The sequence below is a fragment of the Oryctolagus cuniculus genome, chromosome 15, assembly GCF_051225735.1.
Source record: "Oryctolagus cuniculus isolate XC-2025 breed Fujian yellow rabbit chromosome 15, ASM5122573v1, whole genome shotgun sequence".
Classification (NCBI taxonomy): domain Eukaryota; kingdom Metazoa; phylum Chordata; class Mammalia; order Lagomorpha; family Leporidae; genus Oryctolagus; species Oryctolagus cuniculus.
Window position 1 is genome coordinate 19,937,727 of NC_142881.1, and position 22,135 is coordinate 19,959,861.

Sequence of the window (22,135 nt, forward strand, 5' to 3'; positions counted from 1 at the left end):
CAAATTTCCAAGTGATTTATTGCAGATTCATGAACAATGGAGGGTGATGTGTTATACACATTTTCTGCAGATGAAAGAGATGGAGAGAGGGGAAGAGGCCATGAGGTTAAGTGGCAAGTGCAAAGCCACCGTGTTGGTGACACCTGGTACTTACAAGAACTTCCCTGAAAACACAGAGTGCTGACTGTGTAGGGTACGATTTTCTGCAATTATCTGTAAGGATTATTTTCAAACAATCATGTTGGGAGCAGGGGGTGGTGAGCTCGGAGCTCCTAAAGGAGAACCATAACATTTATACATCTCCCCATCCCTCCCCCCCCAACACACACACACCCAAAATGCCGACCAGTCTCCTCCCATCTCTCCCCCAGGGCCCAGAAACGTGAAGAGCAGCAGAAAACCCTTCTGTCTGCCCAGTGAGTCAGCCCTGCCTAACTTCATGCGTAAGCTCTCCTCAAGTCAGCGGCAGCTCCGAGCTGCGGGCCTGTGTGCAGCCGAGATAAATTTGGGTCCAGAAGGGATGACGTAATGCTAAACCCGAGAGGTGGCTGCCGCCTCCCCGGGCTCCAGTCGCCAGGACTGCCGGCTGACATCTCCACCACACAGACACCTCCAGGTGACCCAGGTGCCCCAGCTGGGGAGAGAGGGAAAGAAAGGACAAGGGCTGGGGAGAACAGCAGGGGAGGCAGTGTTAATCTGAGATCGCTGAATCTGGAAGTTTGTTGTTTTTTAACTCCAGTTTTTCTGGTGAGATCAGACCATTGGCAAAGGCTCAAACAGCTGCACTTGACCCATCTCTTTCCTCTTAGAAAAGGGCTTCTCACATTTTATTAAATGGCCCTTATTACAGCAGCCTATTTCGGTGATTATAATGGATGCACTACTCTCTTAAATGTCCTTTTCTTTCTTGTTTGCACGGACTTGGATCCAAGAAGAAATCTGCAATGCAGGACTCAATTAACATGCACATCGAAGTGGCTTGCTTACCCCGGAGCTCCCCACTTGGGGGGATCAGGGGTGCAACTGATTAGGTATGTGCAGGGATTTGGCTAAGGCCACAACAAGTGAATGTTCCCCCAAGTAACATTTCATGGTTCCTGTCACAGGAGTTTATATCATTAAGCTTATTTCTCAGTCTCCATTTATTAAGACAACTGAGGCTCAGAGAGGTATAGCAACTTGCTCAAGGCCACACAGCTGTCTCTCAAACTGATGGAGCAAGGGTTAGCACTCAGTCCCGCAGCCCTAGGCACTCATCTGTCTCCATATTTCTTCTGCAGGTGAATTCCAGTTTAAAGAAACAACAGAGGTGGAGCTCCACTTTCTGATAGTTTTCAACCGTAAATATCACGATCAAGGCACATGGCAGAGGGCTCCAAGGCTGTTTTTGTTCCCGGTTCCAGGCTTACTCTTCCCCGAGGATAGGAGATGGAGAAGCAGCTCCCTCTCTGCTGGCGATGGCCATGGCCATTCCCACTCTCCCACTTTAATTAAAAGACCCCACAAATCAACAGCGTGTTGTATTGAAGTAGTTGCCTTCATTGGGAACCCCTTCCAAATACCTTTTTCAAAAGACTCACCACCACATGTCGCTATAGTCACGTATTATTCTCCTCTAATTTGTATCTGTCATCACATATACACGAGATTTCATGATTTTCTGCCATGTTTGGCATCTAACCTGGTCAGCCACAGTATAATATTCTTTTGAAGTCCTGCTCAATTCTGTGGGTTAACATTTTGCCTATGACTTTTGCATCTATAGCAAAAGCACAAGTAAACTATAATATCCTCTGTTGTGGCATTTGTCAGGTTTCTGTATTACAATGTTCTGTTCTTTCAAAGTTAGATGCAACTTGATTTTAAAGCCTGGAGAGGAAAAAAAAAAAATACCGCCAGAGGCCAGCCTTCTGCTGCTTAGAGGATGCCCCACATTCTTGCCACAGCCCTGGGTTACCCTCCTTCCCCCTGCCAGTAGCTGGCCTGGAGAGGCCCTGCCCCCACTCCCTGGCATCACCACTCCCTTCCAGGAGCAGAAACTCGTAGAGGTCACTGGGAGGCCCAGCCAGGCCCTGGACACTAAATCACAAGCCTGCTTCCTGCGTCTGAGTTCTCCGTCCCGGGCAGCATGGATAATCAGATCACCAGGCTCTGCCTGTCCGAAGACACGGGCCATCTCCCCATCTCTCCCACCCTGACGGTAAGACCCTCACATCCTCCAGAGATCCTAGAACAACATGCACCATTTGCCCACTCGCTGCCTCTACAGTCAGTTGATTTAATCCTCAGCACACCTCTGAGATTCCTGGTTGGCAGTCGGGGCCCAGAAAGGGTCAGCGATTTGCCCAAGGATACACAGGCAAGGAACAGATTCAAACCTTGGGTTTCTGACTCTGGGACTCCACAGCATACATCATGTTGCATTCAATCAGATTCAATCAAACAAGGTCGGTTAGGGCAATGGTCTCAACTAAGGGCAATCCCATCGCTCTAAAAGGCTACAGAAATGTGTGGGAGGTGGAGGAGGTGCAGGAGTGAGGCTTTTTGTTATTGTTTTTTGAGTGTCAGCAATGCCTGGGAATCAAGGATGTTAATTCCAGACTAAGCTGAACAAGAACTCCCACCACTTTCTTGATGAGAAATGCAAGAACAGAAAGCTAAAGTCAGAAAACGCATTATTCGTTCAACAACTATTCCTTAAGCATCTACATTGTGTTGCACGCTAAGCTAGACACTGAAGACAGCAGAATGAACAAAACAACATAAGGATCCTGTCCTCAAGGAGCTTACATTCTAGCCCAACAGACTGATGCTAAGCAAGTAAAATAACTAAATTATGGTAAGAAATAGAAGGGATAAATTATAAAATGGGATGGCTTTAGGTCAGTGGGGGAATCAGAGAAGACCACAAAAGTTGCCTAGGATTTTTCAAGCTTTAAGGAGCACACGTAGCTCCAGGGAATTGTCCAAATGCAGATTCTGTCCCAGCAGGTGTAGGGGAGTGTCATTTCTGACAAGCACCCGGGAGATGCCAAGGCTGTCCAGCCTCGGTCTACACGCATTCTAAACAGCAAAGGTAAAGGCCATGGTAAGGAGTTTGGATTTTAAGTGAGGCACAAAAGAAACTATTGAAGGGCTTTAACCTGGTGAGTGATGTGAACCTACTTTTACTTGAGATCTTTCTTGTTTCCTAGATCTCCCACGGGGACAGTTAGAGGTTGGGCCTACATGGCTTGATGGGATGTGGCCAGCCTGCACTGTCCCCACTGCACCAGGGACTGGGGCTTGTCTGCGGCCTGCCCTAGCCTCCTGTCTGGCTTCCCTGGCAGAAGCCCTTGGCCCTAAGCATGGGACAGCCCAGTTGCCCTACAAGCTGGGGCACCTCTGGGAAGCCTCCTCCAGCCTGCCAGGGTGTGGATTCACACCCCTGACACCCCAGAGCACAGAGCCACTGGAGTCCTACTGGTTGGGTGAGTTCCCCAAGGGGTGCTGGGCACATGAAGCAGCAACACCCTAGACCATCACCCTCCGGAGAAAGGGGCCTCTATGGCTTCAGCGCCAGAGCCTAAGAGCCCTGGAAGGTTTTGGCTTCTTGGCTGCCACTTCCTGCCCTAGGATGAGCAGGGACAGAAGGAGTCCCTCCAGGGAGGCATCCTAGGGGAGCCCTCAGTCTACCCTTGACAGTGCAGACTGCATGTCTTGTATCTCAGTAACTTCTTGCTCTCTGAGGGTTCTCCCAGAGTGCTAAGGTCTTGCTCAGAAAAACAAAAGCCTGGGTTTCAGTCCTAATGAGCTCCACTATTTGTTAGCGTGTGGCCTTGGGAGTTAGTCAGGCTTGCTAAGGCTAAGGCGTTCCTCGTCTATAAAATGAAGATAATGATAGCTCCCTATTGGATGTTATAGCCTAGCGGATATTTGTGAGGATTTAATATAAAGCACTTAGCATTGTGCTGGCACATAATAAGTGTTCAGTAAAAATTGGCCATTGTCACCATTCCTGTGGGAAACAGAGAAGACACTGCACTTGCCAGTGGTCCTCTTACAGACAGGGTATCAGGCTCCCAGAAGACAGATGGGAACTGTTTACAAGTTTCTGTTCCTCTCTCACCTGAGCTGGAATGGAGAACGGGAACTGGAGACCTTATAGACTTCATCATGGAAGCTCCAAGCACAGTGCTTGGCTCCTGGCACATTTTAGAACCTATTCGTGGAAGAGAGCTAACTTTCACAGCTGGTAGAAAGAATGAAAGGAGGTTGCATGCAACCCTCAGCGCCCTGGGAGCCGAGAAACGTGGCAGGATGCTGAGGCTGTGGGGAGGGACGGGAGAAGACAAGGGAGGCCACAGAGGAGTTCTGGGCTCTGGACACACGACAAATGAAGACCCCACCAGCTCCCACTTGCCTGCCATGGCGAGAAACAACAGCGCTGGGCCTCCCCTCCACTTTCAGGCAGTAGCCTGTCTACTCCCAGATTGTCTTTATTTGAGTATCCTTGCTAAATAGCAAAGAGATACAGAGTGAAATATGTCAAATAGTGGGTAATCCAAATCCCCTTTTATTGGCTTTAGTTTGAATTTCCCAATCTCCTTCTCCCTCCAGACAGTGTGTTTATCTTTCTAATATTGCTGTGTTTAAATTTCCATTGCAGACACTGCAGTTGGATCCCAGCAGTATGGGGCCGAGGGCATGCTGAGCGGGACAGTGCACTTCGTAGGACGCTGGTGTGTGTGGACAGTCCTCCACGTGCAGAAGGCCACGCCTATAAAGAACTCACAGTGGAATGTGTTTATTTACAAGCCTGCTTGTGAGGTATTTGGTTTCCTAAGCTCAGGCAGTTTTTTTTTTTTAAAGTCAGATCTGTAGAAATCACAAGAAAAACATAAAAATACAAAGGATTTTAAACACTGTGTGTGGGGGGCAGGGAGCAGAAAGGGAAGGAAGTGCTCTTTTTGGAAGCTCAGGACAAATTTGTCTTCTTCTGTCCTCCCAACTAGCAGGTGAAGACACAAAGCCCATGTCGGATGCCATCTCACGCCGCTGGGGTTCACTGTAGACATCTCTAAGACCTGCCGCTGAAACAGGGCGCACAGTCCATGAGGGCGTGTGCTGCACTCCTAGGACCTAGCACAGTGCCCAGTACGGAGCAAGGACGTGCCTCCTTAGCTAACAGTTTAATGAATAAATGAATTAATGAATTCAGGCAGAATGAGTGGCACAAAACATAATTCCACACTTTACCAATGAAGTTGCCACAAGGGCCTTTTCAAGAGCGTTCTCCAGTCTACGTCTTTTAAAAAGGGATTCTGTTTATATGCAGTTCCTGGGGGTTTATTGCTCAAAGCAAGGGTCATCTGAATTTTCAAAATGTTTCACAAGCAAGGGGCCCAGCAGAGCATTCTGCCAAGAGGAGGAAGCACAGGAGCCTCCAGCTCGGGGTGGTGGTGGCAAACGCCCACGGCCTGTGGCCAGAGAGGCCGAGTCCGCTGCGACAGCTTTTACACCTCTAGCCAGCCCACTCGAGGACAACAACATCACAGACAACTGCTTCTCTGAAGTTTAGCAGTAGAGTCAGGGAGCAGGTGTCTGTCCCTGGGGAACTGAAGCCGCTCCCCCTCTCCTCATCCATCTGCAGGGGGAGCCTGGAGCTCCACCCTCCACCCCAACACACACCCAAGACTGGATTCCTTTCCCTTGGTTAGGGCTTGGGGTAGCCATCTCATCACTATCACCACCTTCAGGCTCCTCCACCCACCCCCAAAGTGTAAAGGGAAATATTTTTCTTAAGTATGACAAATTCAAATTAGCTTCATTTTGAAAGACTGCTGAGCGTGTTGCAATGACCTCTGCAATCACTGGACACGCCCTGGGATCAGGAAAGCAGACTTGAGAACTGCTGACTTTATGAGCACCTGACCTGTAAAACAAAAGCCCCGTTTGGGGTTCTGCCTGCGACACAGCCCAGAGAGACCTGGTTGTGCCTCTCCTGTGTCATGTTGGGCAAGCCACTGTCCCTCTCTGGGCCTCAGCCTGCACGTTTAGTGAGGGTGACGGATGCTCCGTGCCCTCTGGGGCTCCTTCTGGCTCATCACCTGCCTCCTTTGATAACCAAACCTAAGTGGAGGAGAAAGAATGGAGGAGAGAGAGAGGAGTTCAGAAGGCCAGACTACCACCAACCTCCCCAGATTCTGGCCTGCTCAAAACTGCTGGCTTCATTCTGCAAGAAGATTCCCATTTCTGGCTGGGTTGTTGCTTTTTTACTTGTCTCCCCCCCACACCACCCCCCCCCTTTTTTAAACTCAAAAGCCACAAAACCACTACTCACCTCCCCAAAATGGGTCATTTGGAAGCCAGAGCTGCCAGGGGTTAGGTGTGTCAGGCCCGACAGACTCGTGGTATCTAAGTGAAGACTATGCCAGGGCAAGCATGTGCTTCTCTTCTAGAAACCCAGTTTAAATCAATATTTATCCAACTGTATTTATAGAAAGTGGCAGTGGGGGGGGGGGGAGAGGTGGGGAGACAGGGGGGATCTAAAACAGAACAAGCCACAATGACTGATGCAAATCTTTGTGGCCAATTCGTTTCTGCAGGGCCAGTCCTTTTTTTTTTTTTAAGAAAAAAAAAAAAGGCAAAAGACCCGGCTTTTGATGAACCTGCTGTTGGCCCCGGTACCATAGCAACAGCCCCAAGTCCTCTAATATGCCCAGAGGACAGACTTGGGAAAGGCAGCAGGAGGGGGTGGTGTTTCCTAGGAGCCTTAAACTTGAGTTAGGGCCAGGAGGGTTGAACAACTCTGAAAAAAAAAAAAAAAAACTCTCTGCTTGACTAGTCTGTCTCCAAACTCAGTTCTAAATTTCTTCTGAGCAAGATGTGTGCAGGAAGACCTCGGACAATCAACACAGGGTTTCAAATACCAGCTGTGCCTCAGGTTGCTGGTGACCTTGAGCAAGTCATGTCACCTCTCTGGACTTCATTCCTGGGCTGTAAAATGAGTACACGTGGATATGGTTGAGATTGCAGACGCGAGTCAGAGACCTAGCCGGGAAGCACCGCTCTGCCACTTAGTAACCATGTGACCTTTGGGGACCCAGCTTCTCAGTCATCCTGTCTGCAGAATGGGAGTAATAAAATGGCTTCCGTCTTGGGATCATTGTGAATACCGGAGGAGATAATGCACGCTGAGCCCTATACTTTGTATACAGTCATGTTCAATAAATGGGAGTCTGTACTGACTTTATGCAATGCGATTGCTTGCTGCTGACTGCTGGCACTCTCTTTATTTCCCCCAGCCCTCCCCAGATGATAATCCCCATTTCTGGGAGTGGCAGTGGGAGAGCGACTGCACCAAGGACAGGGATGGTAAGCAGACACTATTTTGCCTGGAGGTGATACAGCCCCTTTCCTCCCCTGCCCCGCCAGCTTCTCTAGCTTCCTAAAACCTGTCTCCTTCCCCTGGATCCTCTTCACAGAGCGCCCGGTCCCAGGGCATTCTGGGTCTCTGAAAGCCACAATGATAGCCTCAAAGCCTACTGCTGGCATTTACCAGCGAGCAGAGATCATATTTAAAATTGCAAAAAAAGTTGAATGTGGGAAACATAATTTAAGATGCAGAGGAAATAGGAGCCTGACTTAAGAATGTTCTTCACACAGCTCAACTGAAAACAAACATCCACTCCACCCCGCTGTCAATCAGCCCACAACACTTGGGTGGGGGGAGAACAACTGCACATAGGAGACAGTTGAGACATCCTTGCAGAATGGATGAACCCGTCACAGGACAGCTCTCACCACCGAAACGTGACCCACTGGAACCGTCTTCCCTTTTAGCGTAAGTTGCTTCAGTCCCTTACTTTCTAAGCCAGTAGCTTGTCATAGGGTCATAGCAGTAGACAGAATGCAGTTTCAGCTCTCAGAGCCCGACCTACTATCTCCTTGCAGGTCCTGGTATTACCACTCAATAGTAAGACCAACTGCCCTCCAAGCCATCGGAATATTGGCCATGTGTCCCCTGGCTTCCAAATCTCATCACAGTGCCATAGCCAGCAAATTACAAATGTACCCACTTCATATCAAGTGGCTATTGTATGCCAGAAGTATGCTACATGCAAGGATGGCATATGCTGAAATGCTGTACACGATATTCTCCCTTTTGATGCTAATAATCTCCCAGTGAGGATAAAGCTACTGCACAGGAAGCCAGGAGCGACTTGCACGGACTGTTTATCAAAGCTCAGAGAAGTCACTTCTCACTGAGCACCTATTATATTTCAGATACTTTAAATGTTTCAATGCAGTGCTTCATTTAATTATTCAGCAATGATATGAGGGTGGTTCTAAAATTATACCCCTTTTACAGAAAAACCAAAAACAACAACAACAAAAAGGGAACCTCAGAGACGCTAAGTGACTCCTGTCCACAAGACCAATAAGCAGTGAAATAGGAATTTGGGCCCCTGTTCCATGTGACTGCAAAGCCTACATTCTCTCAACTGTTCTGACTTAAGAAATGGAGGCAAGTGGGCTGAAATAGCTAGGGGAAGCTTCGTGGAGGAGGTGGGAGCTGACCTAAGTCTTGAAGGGAGTCGAGTACAGATAACCCCCAGGGAGGAAGAGAATGAGGGCATCTAGACAGAGGGATGATCTGAGTTAAGCACAGAGGCATGACTGTGAGGCTGGCTTGCTGGTGGACCTGCTGGACAGGAGGCAGGTTTCACGGTGGGGCAGAGATTAGGTCAGGGAGGCAGGGTGGGTCCCAGTGACACCACACAACAGCAGCTTCCTCCAGCAAGAGGAAGAGGCTGCTGCTTGGCCTGCCCCAGCCCCTAGGAAAACACCCCGCCCACCAGCCCAGGTAAGCCACTGCAGAGCTGGCTCCTTCCCTGTATCAGGCGCTGCCTCCAAAGCCAGCTTCCCCCTGCGCATGGACAAGGCTGTTTCCGGGCTGCACACCTTTCTCACCACCACAGCTTCTTCCACTCACCTGCCGGCCAGCTAGCATCCCTCAGCGCACCTCCTTTCCCCCTTCAGTTCTTTTTCCAAAACAGGGACTAAGTCTTTCTCCAGTGATTAGTCAGTCTGCATTTACCCTGACCCCCCTCTCCAAGTGCATATAGGTGATACCATCCGAGGGGACTTCTAGTTTCTGGAAATGTGATACCACGCCACAGCCCCATGGCTGATATCTCTCTGGAGGCCTTCGATGTTGCGACATCAGTCAGAATTTCCTAGGGAATCCCAGCTTTGCACACAGCGGGCTGCCAACACCGGGTGGCTTAATATGAACTCCTTCCTCCCTCAAGAAAACTCACCCCATCTACTGGAAATAATTCAGCACTGTGACCACAACTTGGTGAACACTCCCAGTACGGAAACCTCAGCGGGCAGTGAAAAGCCGTTCTGGTTACAATGGAAAATAAGGCAAGCTCCTGCCAAGCCAGCGCTTCGCAAACAGCAGGGCAAACGGAACGTGCGACTGCCTATCGGAGCGTCTCGGGAAGGTTTCACAGGACCCGAAATGGAGCACTGAGGCCCGACACTCGTCTCCGGGGAGAACAGAGTCCCTTTAAGAAGGGACTGGACCAGCTGGCTGCACGACAGCTCCCAGAGATAGCCTGGCTCGCGTCCTGGTCCCACCCCCTAGCCTCCGGCCTCAGCAACGCGTGACGTCAGAGAGAACGGACGCTGCCTATTGGCTGAACGGTGCAGCTAGGTCAAGTCCAGTCGGAGGAAAGAAGTTTGTCTCCATGTGGAAACCATGTGTCTCTAGCTGGGAGGGGGAAGAGGAGGAGGCGGAGAAACTGAGATCAAGCGATTACAGGGGAACTCGCCGAAATGAAGGCGGGGAGGTTGTGCACCTGAGCCGGTCAGCATTGCCCTTTGCAGTAGTGACCTAAAAAATAAAAATAAAAAGACTTGCACAACAAACCCAACCCGAGACCCCCGCCGCCCCCTCATCACACTAATGATGAAGAAGCTAGGGTCCTTGTTTCCTTCCAAAACCCAGAGACCTGGGAAACGCTGGAATCCTATCGGAACGCCCAGCTGCCTCTCCCTCCCCCAACGACCGAATGATGTAAGCGTTTCGGAAAGCGGAGCTCCGGAGCAAAACAAGCCCCGCGCGCGCGGAGCGACCCGCAGTGCCCGAGCCCGGCGCACGCACGACCCGCCCCCCGACTCGCGTTATTGCTGTGCACACGCGGGCCGCCGTGACGCGCGGGCATTGTGTGCAGCGAGCAGAACACAGCGGCGAGCGCCGCCAGCGCCAAGAAGCGCCCCCAGTGAAACCAGACGCAGGGCCCGCCGTTTTCCGTGCGCGAGCCCCAGCCCGAGCTGGGGGCGGGCCGGAGAGTGGGGAGCCCACGCGGCCCTGGTGGGCCGAGCTCCTGTTTGTAGGGGGCAGAACCGGGGGCCGGGCGGATGGTCGCACAGAGTTTGCTGGAGGTCACCCCCGGCTGCGTAAGCTGTTGGGGAGGGGGCGCGGGCCTGGAGCCGGGTCTCCCGTGCCGAGGCGGGCACGGCGCAGCGACCCACGCTCTCGGGGGAAAACTGGGGGGCCGTTGGCATCACGTCATTGAGAGCTAAACGCCGGCGGCGAAGAGAGCTAAAACAGTCCGCGGGGAGCCGGCCGGAGGAGGGAGGCTGCAGGGCCGGGGGCTGATTACGCACACGAAGTTGACTTGGGGCGCCCAGGCTTTCCCAAGCCCCTGTCTCGGGCCGGTGGGTTTGCCGCGCGGACCCCTCGGCTCCACCAGCCTCTCGCGCCCTACTCTGCCGCCGCGGGCCCGCCCCGCGCGGGGCAGCCCGGGCCGGCGCGCCCGGCTCTCTGCTTACGTGACTGGTGGCCACGCCGGAGCCCCGGCACGGGGTAAACAAGGAGGTGGCGGCGGCCAGGGCGGCGGGGGGTGGGGCGGGGAGGGCTCCAATTGTCTGCGGGTGCGGGACGCGGAGGAAGCTCCGGCCGCCTCCGTGATAGACCTCCTGGGGTGGGGGGTCAGGCTGGCCACGCAGTGCCAAGGTGCCCTCTCGGGTGCACCCCCGCTCAGAGCCAGAGCCGCCGGGCAGACTCCGGAGACCCGGGACGGGGGGGGGGGGGTTGCTAAAGGAATCGCGCCCCTCCCCCCCGCAACAAAAGCAAACACAGCAAACAAAACCACGTCTGCGGCCAGCTCCCCGCCGCCTCGGGCTTTTTGAGAAACTCCCCTCCAGGCCAGTGCACACCCAGCCCACCCCCTGCCCCCCGCAGGAATAACCGCACAGCCGGCGACGCGCAGCTCCCGCAGCCCAGGCACTCCGGGAAAACAGGCAAGGAGAGAAAGAACGGAACGCACCGCCGAGCTCCCGACAACAGCCCTTGTTGTGCTCTTCACAGCGCCCGCACAATTGCGTGGCCGACGCTGGCTCCCTTAACCGCGCAGGCCCTGAGTGTGGCTCTGCGAAGGTGTTTTTGTGTTTGAGGGTTGCTGTTGTTGTGTTGGGGGGGTGGGATACCTGACACGTTGCAATCGCATTTCTCTCTACCCCCACCCCGTCCCACCGATCGTCCCACTTGCTCGCACTGCCAGAACGTCCCGGTTTCCCCCGTCTGTCGGTCTGTCTGCCCGGCCCCTTCCTCCTGCCCACAGCTATTATTCCAAGGATCGTGCCCGAGACGCCGTCGCACACGCAAACCCCCGTTAGGGTGCCGAGTCGATTGCCTGGGGAGGGCTGGGGGACCCTGCTGGCAGGGGCAAAAATGAAACAAACAAACACAAAAAGGAAGCCAGGCCGGGGTGCGGCTCCCAGCGCTGCTGCCGCCCCCCCCCCCCCTCCATGCATCGCTCTGCAACCTGAATCTGGAGGGGGGGGGGCGAGAGACACCGACCAGGAAGGCGTTCGCCTTGCTCGCCCTGCGCACCCACTCGGGAGCCGTCTCCAGGAAAATAAAGAAACCGCACACCACAGCCCACACCTTCTTCCCCCAACTATTGTTTCTGTTAGATCCCAAAGTTTCCTTCTAGCCGCGTCCCCCTCGCCAAGTTTCTCGGGCGCAGGGCGGCGGGACCCGGGCGAGCTGCCGGCGCTCCCCGGCCCCAGGGCCTGTTTCTTGGGGAGGGGGCGCGGTGGCACCCCAGGACGAAGGGCGCGCGCGGAGGCCTGGGTCCGAGGACGCGAGGGCCGGAGCCCAGTCCCGGCTGCGGGAGGGGAGGGAGCAGCCCGCGCCCACGCCGTGGAGGCTGTGCCGCCCGCGGTTGTTATTGTTGTGGTGCGCGCCTGTGTGTTTTCTTTCTGGAAGCCCTGAGCTCTGCCGACGGTGTCCAACTTTCGGCTTCTAATCCTCACCCCACCCAGGAACGAGAACGGGAAAACAACACTTGTCTACCCGAGCAGGCTCCCAGAAAAACAAAAACAGAAAAAAAAAAAAAAAAAAAAAAAAGGAAGAAAGGCGACCTCCGAGAGCTGAGCTCGGGGCGCAGTTGTCAGCAAACAGCACCGCGCGCCACGGACACACGGACGCACAGCAGGCCCCGCTGCCCGCGCTCGTCTTTGTTACATCTCCGGCAGCTCTGGGCGTGCGTGCGTGTCCTTTCCCCGGTGTCACCGGCTGCACCGCCGAGGGCTGCGTGTGTGTGCATGTGTGTGTGTGTGAGTGTGTGTGTGTGTTGGGGGCGCAGGCCGAGCAGGCGACAGGGGTCGCCCAAGTGGGCGAGGAAGCAGGAGCCAGGCACCGAGGAGGCGCGGGGGGGGCCCCCAAACTTACTTTTGTTTTCTTTCTCGATCTGCTCCAGGTAGCTGGCGGCCTCGAGCAGAATCTGCACGTTCTGCAGAAAAGTGTTGATGTGCTTTTCCATCGAGTTCTCGCTGGTGTTGAAAATGTCCGAGAAGGGGCACCTGGGCTTGGCCCCCGCGGGCTCCTCGGGCTGGGCCGGGGGCTGGGGCGCGGCCGCGGCCGGGGGCATGGCCGGGGGCGCGGCGGGGGCCAGCCCCGCGCCCTCGCCGCGCGCCTCCTTGCGCGGCCGCCCGCGTTTGCCCATGGAGGAGCCGGGGGTCAGCCGAGCTCCTGCTCTTCTGGGGGCTTCGCGGCCCGGCCGAGCTCGGGGCCCCCAGGGAGACCCGGCGGGCTGGAGCGGAGGAGGCGCCGGGGCGAGGAGCCGGCCCGACTTCCCGAGGAGGCTGGCGGCGTGCAGTTGTGTGTGCGCGCGGGTGTGCGTGTGTGTCGGTCTCGCTGTGGGTCTGTGTGTATGGGAGATTGAATGAACCTACAGGACGGACGGAGGCGCTCCGGCGCTGGGTCCTAGCGCGAGGCGGACGCCGGCGGAGCGGCCACAGCAGAAGGCGGAGACCGGCGCAGCCTGCCCGCCCCCGCCTCTGCCCAGATCGCACCGCCGCTCGGCTCGGAGTGCACCTGCAGAGGAGCAAACTCCTGCGACGGCTGGGTTTTTGCTTCCCAGAAAAAAAAAAAAAAAATCGCCCAGCACACGCCTGGCACATAGTTTTCCCTGATAATGGTGGCCACCACTTATTATTTTTTAAAATTATTTTTATTTTTAAATAAAAGCTCAATCCGAATAGGAAGAATTGAACCATCACACGTAACCTGACACTGGTTGTCCCCAACACACACATTCCTACACACACTCCCCCACACATACTGCGCACACACCACACACACACTCCTACACACTCCACACTGCATACACACTCCTACACACACACATCACACATCAGACACACTCTTATACGCTGCACACATACCATTCCCCTCACACACATAACACTCCACACACCACACTCTCCACATACCTACACACACACTTCACACACTCCCACACACTCCACACACTCCACACACCACACACACTCCCACACACATACACTCCACATGCACCATACACACTCCACACATACCTACACACACCCCCCACACATTTTACACACATTCCAACATATACTCCATAATACTGCACACACACCTACACACAACACACCCATTCCTACACATACACACACCCCAACACACTCCATAATACTGCGCACACACACACACACCACATAACACACACACACCCCAACACACTCCATAATACTGCACACACACCTACACACAACACACCCATTCCTACACATACACACACCCCAACACACTCCATAATACTGCGCACACACACACACCACACATAACACACACACACCCCAACACACACAATACTGCACACACACCTACACACACACACACCACACATAACACACACACACCCCAACACACTCCATAATACTGCACACACACCTACACACACCACACACAGCACACACATTCCTACACCACACACAGACTCCACACACATCTATACACATGCACTCCCCCCACACTCCTAAACACACACACACACAGACAATTCTACATACATACACCCTTCTGTACACACAGGCTCCTGAGGACACACTTGGACATGCACACCTGTGTGTGTCTCCACATGGCCTAGCGAAACCCTCAGGCCGCCCACAGTTACAGACTGACTCGCTCCCTTGATCTTCTCATGCAGTTATTTTCCAGGAAGGGGGAGGAGATGTAAGCATCTCTCTCCACACTCCTCCCCAGCCCTGGTCCAGCTGTGCAAAGCTCACACCAGGGTGCTCCACACCTGGCTCCCTTTGATTTGCGGGAGGCGGAGAGGGGGAGCGGCAGCCCGGGAGCCACCTCCCCTCCCCCCAGCTGAGTTCCTCCTTCTGGCTCCAAAGCCCCTACCCCAGAGGACATTGCTTCCCTGCCGAGGCAGTCCCCAGCAGGGATGTTTGCCAGCCCTGGGACGTGCAGTGGGGGTCCAGCGGACAGGTGAGGGCTGTACTGGAGCTCCACAGCTAAGGGTTCAGATCCCAGCTCTGCCGCACACAGACTTTGAGCTTGGGCAAGCTCCTTAACCTGTCTCAACCCAAGTTTTCACATCCCTGAAACTTCTGATAAAAGGCTTGTGCGGATTAAACCGCATTTGCACTTAGCACACTCTGGCCTATAGGAATGTTGCCTCCTCCAGTCCAGCCCCCTGCTCTGATGCAGCTCACATCTAAGGGGGGAACAGGATACAGTGTCTGCACTTCACTGGGAAACCTCTCTGCACAAGCCCATCTACTGGAGGCTTCCTCCAGGGGACCCATTTACAGAGCAGACTCAGAGAGTGCTGCCCCCTGGAGTTGTGCTGTGCTCACCCTGGGAACTCTGACAAAACCAGAGAAAGTGCATTTCTTTTTTTTTTTTTTAAGATTTATTTTATTTATTTGAAAGAGTTAGAGAGAGAGGTAGAGGCAGAGAGAAAGGTCTCCTATACGCTGGTTTACTCCCCAGATGGCCACAAGGCTGGAGCTGTGCCCATCCGAAGCCAGGAGCCAGGTGCTTCTTCTGGATCTCCCATGCAGGTTAAGGGGCCCAAGCACTTGGGCCATCCTCCACTGCTTTCCCAGGCCATAGCAGAGAGCTGGATCGGAAGTGGAGCAGCCAAGACTAGAACTGGCACCCATTTGGGATGTTGGTGCTTTAGGCCAGGGTGCCAACCTGCTGTGCTACAGCGCTGGCCCCAGAAAGTGCATTTCTTTGTAAAATGCTTTCTGTATAAAACATACAGAGTAAGTTTAAACATGCCCCCCCAACACACACACACACATACACAGAGCCTTTAAGCCCCTGTGCAATTTAAAAGCCATAATCGCCTGCGATTGGTACAAGTGAAAGAATCGATACTTGGCATTTTAAAGCCAGTGTATTCACATTTGGGGCTACAACATAATACTACACATACTCCTTGCTCACTTCCCAACTTGTGACAAATTTGGCATGGTTGAGCTCCATGCCCTTTGGCCAGAGTAAAGTAGAAGCTTCTAGAAGCCATGAGATATGAGTTCATCCTCCATTATCAAAACAATTACTGACTCCTTTGCTTCTGTCAGAACCACAACCTAAGCCACTTGCGTCCAGATGTCCACAGACTTTGGGAAGGCCCTAGCTTATGCAGCTTCAAACAAGCTTTATCCGATGTCATTTTGCAAAAACTATCGCTCCCTGCCCTAAATGAAAGATGATAGTGAGACGATGAACCCAGAGAGAACTCTGGCTTCTCTAATTCCTCAGTGATGGGTGGGATGGATCAAGTATAAGATACTGGAACCCATACGTATGGATATACACCCGCCAAGAGAGGCACACCCTATACACGGTGCCAGGGCAGAGAAAGGGTGTTTGGTAATTATTTATTTAATCCCTGTTCCATCTCTCCTAGGTCTGTAAGCTTCAGAGAGCCCAGTGGGAATCCTCAAGCTGGGCCACGGATCCTACCAAAGCCAAAATAAACAATGGCTTGAAGAAAAATCTACAAAAAAGTGCTGATTTGCACTATTCCCACAGTCGGCCAGAGCCCCCACCACCATTCCCATGGAAAACACCCCGGCTGGTGCCAAATCAAGTTTTCCCCCCATCGTAGGGGCATTGTTTTTTGTTATTATGTGAGTTCTTAGCATCAGACAATGGCACCACAAGAGACACAGTGGAGGCAGGAGAAATGCCTTTTTGTTCCACGAAGTCTGTGCCATTGTGCCCGGGAGTCGTGCGTATAGCTTAGTTGCACTCCTTCATGTTGGTACCACGTATGTGGAGCTACAAATGTGCCGAGCTGAAGCCCAAAGCCTCTTCCTTATTTCCTTTTCAGAGCCCATCCAGTGTTAAATCACATTAGCATCGCCTTGCTCTCTCCCTCCTCCCTCTCCACCCCCAATTAACAGATTTCTCAAATAAAGTTGGCCCCAACAGAAAGAGTGGGGTTTGGGGGCTTATATCACAGGACAGGCATCCAGGATGCTGGATTACAAGCTCAGCTCCATTCCCGATTCGCTTTGCTTCCCAGGAGGAGCCATTCAAACCCTTTGCAACCCCTCCTTTCTCTGGGGCTTTGATTCCAGAAGTAAACGGGCCTCTTTGGAAACTTGCTGAGAATTTCTGCAGAGAACAGGTAGGGGATGAGAACACAGCTACTCTGATGAGAAGCCGTGAACTCGCCAAGGGAAAAGCAGAGATGCCCAGTGGTGTCAGCCGGGATGCTCCTGGTCGGTCGGCCCCCAATGCCTTTGCACGCCATTCAGGTTTCCCAACCATCTGAGTGTCCCACGTGCTTGTTTGGTAATATTTTTCCATTGACCTTGTTTGCATATTAAAGCAAGATTGTTCTCTCTTTTATTTACCTCGCTTTCCCCCCAGACATTCTATACTCTTACATCAAAGGAGTTGTTTTGCCTATAATTAAGTCTTTATGTACACAGAGGCTGGTTAATTACTGAGAAGGCAACAGCAAGGCTGCCATGGAGACCTCCCCATCTTCCCTCTCGGATGGGATGCTCTTCTGGCCGTCATGGATCATTTGGGCTTTCTGGCTCCCGAGCCCTGCCCTTCCTGCCTCATCCATTCTTCCCTCACCATCACTAGCTTTCCCTTGCATCTTGCCAGAGTGTCCCAGACAGTCTTCCCTACTCTGCCCTGTCGTCTTTGTACTCAGATGTGGTAAACACTGTATGGAGACCCGTCCCTGGCTTGTCATCGGATCCTGACCCCCAGGGCTTTCCTAGCCATGCTCTCCCCAGGTACCCTTCTCTTTGGAAAGGCAGCCCTCATCTAGGAGCTGAAGAGCTGACTCCCAGCCCCTTCTCTTTGGGGGGCCCTAATCTGGCCTTCATCTGTTAGAAAGGAGGAACACTGGGCCAGGGACTGCAGGATAGAAGCAGAATGGCTGCTACAAGAACTGTAAGATTCTGCTTGTTCTATTGGCTTGAACGTGCTGACCAGGCCTGCTTCCATCACTCCCCACACTCTCACTCCCACCCACACACTCACTGGTGGCTGTAGCCATGGGCAGAGGATACACACACACACACACACACACACCCATGGTGGAACTCGCTGGAGTCACCTGCTCCTGGGGCGTTATCTCTGCTGTCCTGGGTTAGACCCTCCTGTCTCCTGGACCGCTGAGTCTGGCAAGCCCCTCCTGGCTGAGCCAATTCCTAGGTTTTCCAAACTCTGGGTTCATTAGACTACGAGCTCATCAAGGACAGGGGCACACCTCCTTCTCCCTTGCATCTCCACTCCTGGCACCTAGCATAGAACATGTATGACACAAAGCACCCAGCTGGAGCTTCGGAGCTGACCCTTCATGGCTATTCTGCTTTGCTGTGGCAAGAAGCATTTGACATGATCTATAAGAACGATTCCTGGCCGGCGCCGCGGCTCACTAGGCTAATCCTCCGCCTTGCGGCGCCGGCACACCGGGTTCTAGTCCCGGTCGGGGCGCCGGATTCTGTCCCGGTTGCCCCTCTTCCAGGCCAGCTCTCTGCTGTGGCCCGGGAGTGCAGTGGAGGATGGCCCAAGTGCTTGGGCCCTGCACCCCATGGGAGACCAGGAGAAGTACCTGGCTCCTGCCATCAGATCAGTGCGGTGCGCCGGCTGCAGCGCACTGGCCGCGGCGGCCATTGGAGGGTGAACCAACGGCAAAGGAAGACCTGTCTCTCTCTCTCTCTCTCTCTCTCTCTCCTCTCTCACTGTCCACTCTGCCTGTAAAAAAAAAAAAAAGAGAGAGAGAGAGAGAGAGAAAGAGAGAGAGAACGATTCCTGCATCACTCACATTAAAGGTTAACTATCTAAATGCTGTCTCTGTGGAAAAGCCAGAAACCCACTGAGCCAGATGGCTGAGGTCCCCTTACCAAAAAGTACCGCGACTCGGCCGCCCTTCCCCTGCCCTGACTGCTGGTGACAAAATCCTGCCAATACAGACTCCTCTGTAACAGGATGCCTTTGATGGAGAATTTTCAGAAATCCCCAGGCGCTGAAGGCAGGGACCTGAGACCACACCTCCCTATTCTAGGGTGCTGTCTCAGTTCCCCAGGCCCCAGTTTCTTTAGCATCTCCGTATTTTAAAAATGAATTCAGCAAAAGAGTCTAAATGGAAGCACACTGAGGTATCAGTGACTGACACTAGCTTAAATACGATTCTTCCCAGACATCTGGAGTTAAAGATGGGAGCTGCCTTGCTGCCTTAAGCTAAAGGAACCCATTCCCAAGGAGGGGACATCAGGCATCAGGAGGTCAAAGCGAAAGGTAGTTTGCAAGTGACAAAGGGTCTGCTTCCTGATTAGTAGCTGGCTGGACTTTTTTTTTTTTTTTTTTTTTTGACAGGCAGAGTGGACAGTGAGAGAGAGAGACAGAGAGAAAGGTCTTCCTTTTCCGTTGGTTCACCCCACAATGGCCACTGCGTCCAGCGGGCTGCGTCCAGCGGGCTGCTTCCAGTGCACTGCGCTGATCCAAAGGCAGTATCCAGGTGCTTCTCCTGGTCTTCCCATGCAGGTGCAGGGCCCAAGCACTTGGGCCATCCTCCACTGCCTTCCTGGGCCATAGCAGAGAGCTGGACTGGAAGAGGAGCGAGCGGGACAGAATCTGGCGCCCTGACGGGGACTAGAACCCGGTGTGCCGGCGCCGCTAGGCGGAGGATTAGTCTAGTGAGCCACGGCGCCGGCCCCCTGGACTTTTTTTTTTTTTTAAGATGTATTCATTTATTTGAAAAGCAGTTACAGAGAGGCAGAGGCAGAGAGAGAGAGAGAAAGAGAGAGAGAGAGAGAGAGAGAGAGAGAGAGAGAGAGAGAGTCTTTCATCCACTGGTTCACTCCCCAAAGGCCACAATGGCCGGAGCTGTACCAATCTGAAACCAGGAGCCAAGAGTTTCTTCCAGGTCTCTCATGAGAGTGCAGGGGCCTAAGCACTTGGGCCATCTTCCACTGCTTTCCCAGGCCATAGCAGAGAGCTGGATCAGAAGCGGAGCAGCCGGGACTCAAACCAGTGTCCATATGGGATGCCAGCACTGCAGGCGGTGGCTTTACCAGCTATGCCACAGCACTGGCACCTGGCTGAATTTCTATAAACCACTTAACCTCTCAGAGCCTCAGTGCTCTCATCTGCAAAGTGGGTATATAAAAAGGCCTTGGGAAACTGTGTTGTGTCATGTAATATTATGCCAAGAGTCCTGGAAGATTTTCAGGAAAAACAGAAATGACCAAAAGATGGGGACAAGAGTTAGAAGACTAGTTTTGGGTCAACTCTTCCACTGAACTCCTGTGTGATTTTGGGATAAATGATGTTACTACCTGGGGTGACAGGGTCCTCACCTGTGAAGGTAGGGTTCCATTGGCACAGAGACATTGTCATTCCCCATAATTCATCTCAGATCAGGGTGTCCCTGCCCGCTGGGGCTTTTGGGTCAACATGGGGGAACCAGCATAGCCACGCTGGGCTGGTAGAATTCTAGCCAAAAACATATATTTTTACCAGATTTATTAAGTCATTGGATCTGCATTATCTCTGTGAAAAGTCCACATCCCATTGGTTCTTTCTTGAAAACAAGAAAAATTTTGTATTTAAGAAGGCCTGGGGGTCTGGGACCCCAGTTAATGAACCACTGGACTGACTAAACAGTCTCTCTTCCCCGCATTGGAGGGTATGAGGGTAATTTTGAAAGTTCCTGGAAAAGAGAATTTACAAGGCAAGTCAGGGCAGGTGTTTGGCCTAGGGGTTAAGACCCTGATTATGATGCCTGTGTCCCACATTATAGTACCTGGCTCCAGCTCCTGGCTCCAGCTCCTGACTCCAGCTTCCTGCCAATACAGAAGGCAGTGGTGATGGCTCAAAACATTGGGTTCCTGCCACCCACATGGCAGACCTGGCTGGAGGCTCCTGGCTTCAGTTATTGCAAGCACTGGGGAGTGAACCAGTGGGTGTGAAGTTCTCACATTTCTCTCTCTCAAAAAAAATTCCATTTGGTGCAAAACAAAAATTGAAATCCATGGGGCCAGCACTGTGGCATATCAGGTAAAGATACCACCTGCAGTGCCAGCATCCCATATGGGCGCCAATTCGAGTCTTGGCTGCTCCACTTCCGATCCAGCTCTCTGCTATGGCCTGGGAAAGCATAAGATGGCCCAAGTCCTTGGGCTGCTGCAGCTGCATGGGAGAACTGGAAGAAGCCCCTGGCTCCTGACTTAAAATAGGCACAACTCTGGCTGTTGCAGCCAACTGGGGAGTGAACCAACGGATGGAAGACCGACCTCTCTCTCTCTCTCTCTCTCTCTCTTCATCTCTCTCTGTATAACTCTGACTTTCAAATTAATAAATAAGTCTTTTTAAAAATTGAAATCCGTGCATAGTTTTATAGTAACACATTTTCTGCGAACTTTTTGAAGACCCCCTCAGATGCAAAATCTGCTGCTTCTAGTTCCTGACCCCTGCCTGGACACCTGCCCACCACCCTCTCTCTCCTCAGCAGTGGAGCTTATTTTCTCTTTCTTTGTTTCCCTCTCTCTCATGCCAGCGGCCTGCAAGTTGTCCCTTTCGCTTTCCTGTGGAACGAGCAGTTCTCCCAGGTGAAGCTGCTGAGCACACAAGCGGCAGCAGATACGTGAGGGCCAGCAGACGTGCGAGCACATCCCCAACATCCGCTCCCATTTGTTCCATCAGAAGACACAGAAAATCCTCCATGTGCCAGGCTTGCTCTAGGTGCAGGGACCGCAGCAGTGACACACCCAGGGCTGCCATCCACGCGAGGTTGATTTCTTACCCAAGTATATCCATGCAGATACAGGCACAGGCCCCCAAAGACAAGAACTCCTGTGGCTTCCGACAATCAAATGTAAACTCCAAGCCAGGGCCAGGGTCCAGGGACCCATACAGAAGGAAAGGGTGGGGAATGCCTAGCGCAATCAATTGCTCTGGCCCTGCCAAGTTGACCTCAGGTGGAACTTGAAATTCAACAAACCTAGAGCAGGCTAATTTCTAAGTTGATCATTTTGTGTGCCCTGTGAACAGAGTTATAAACATCCACTTAGCCCTTGGCAGAAACAGGGCTCCCCAGCCCTGTCTGGTGCATTATGGGAGCAGTCATAAAAGAGTGAGGAAGCCTCTGTCTCCTCTCTTTTCTCTGCTGTTGTTTACGGAGGAAATTAATGCTTGCCTGCATACAACTGACCACTAGAGTGCTGTGAAGCAGCAAGGCACACTACCTTACGTGTCAGAGGAGTTCCAACATTTTTTTTCAAAGATTTTATTTTATTTATTTGAGAGGTAGTTACAGAGAGAAAGGTCTTC

At 52.8% G+C, this 22,135-nt stretch overlaps 1 protein-coding gene and 1 long non-coding RNA gene across 3 annotated transcripts in view; one reads left to right on the plus strand and one right to left on the minus strand.

The window, feature by feature from the left end:
* MXI1 (MAX interactor 1, dimerization protein) overlaps positions 1-13,148 on the minus strand; it is a 90,949-nt gene extending 77,801 nt beyond the window's left edge. The window contains exon 1 of one of the 2 annotated variants that reach the window (XM_070057234.2): positions 12,734-13,148. In XM_070057234.2, the coding sequence (XP_069913335.1) occupies positions 12,734-13,007 (274 nt within the window). In that variant the 5' untranslated portion in view covers positions 13,008-13,148. Of the gene's footprint in view, positions 1-11,324; positions 11,793-12,733 lie in introns of those variants that run through there. The other variant, XM_089314047.1, reaches the window with a different exon arrangement.
* On the plus strand, positions 1,281-4,796 carry LOC103351424 (uncharacterized). Its single transcript, XR_016221577.1, has 2 exons — positions 1,281-2,200; positions 4,649-4,796. It is a non-coding gene; the product is annotated as an uncharacterized LOC103351424 (long non-coding RNA).
* Positions 13,149-22,135: the final 8,987 nt, after the last annotated feature.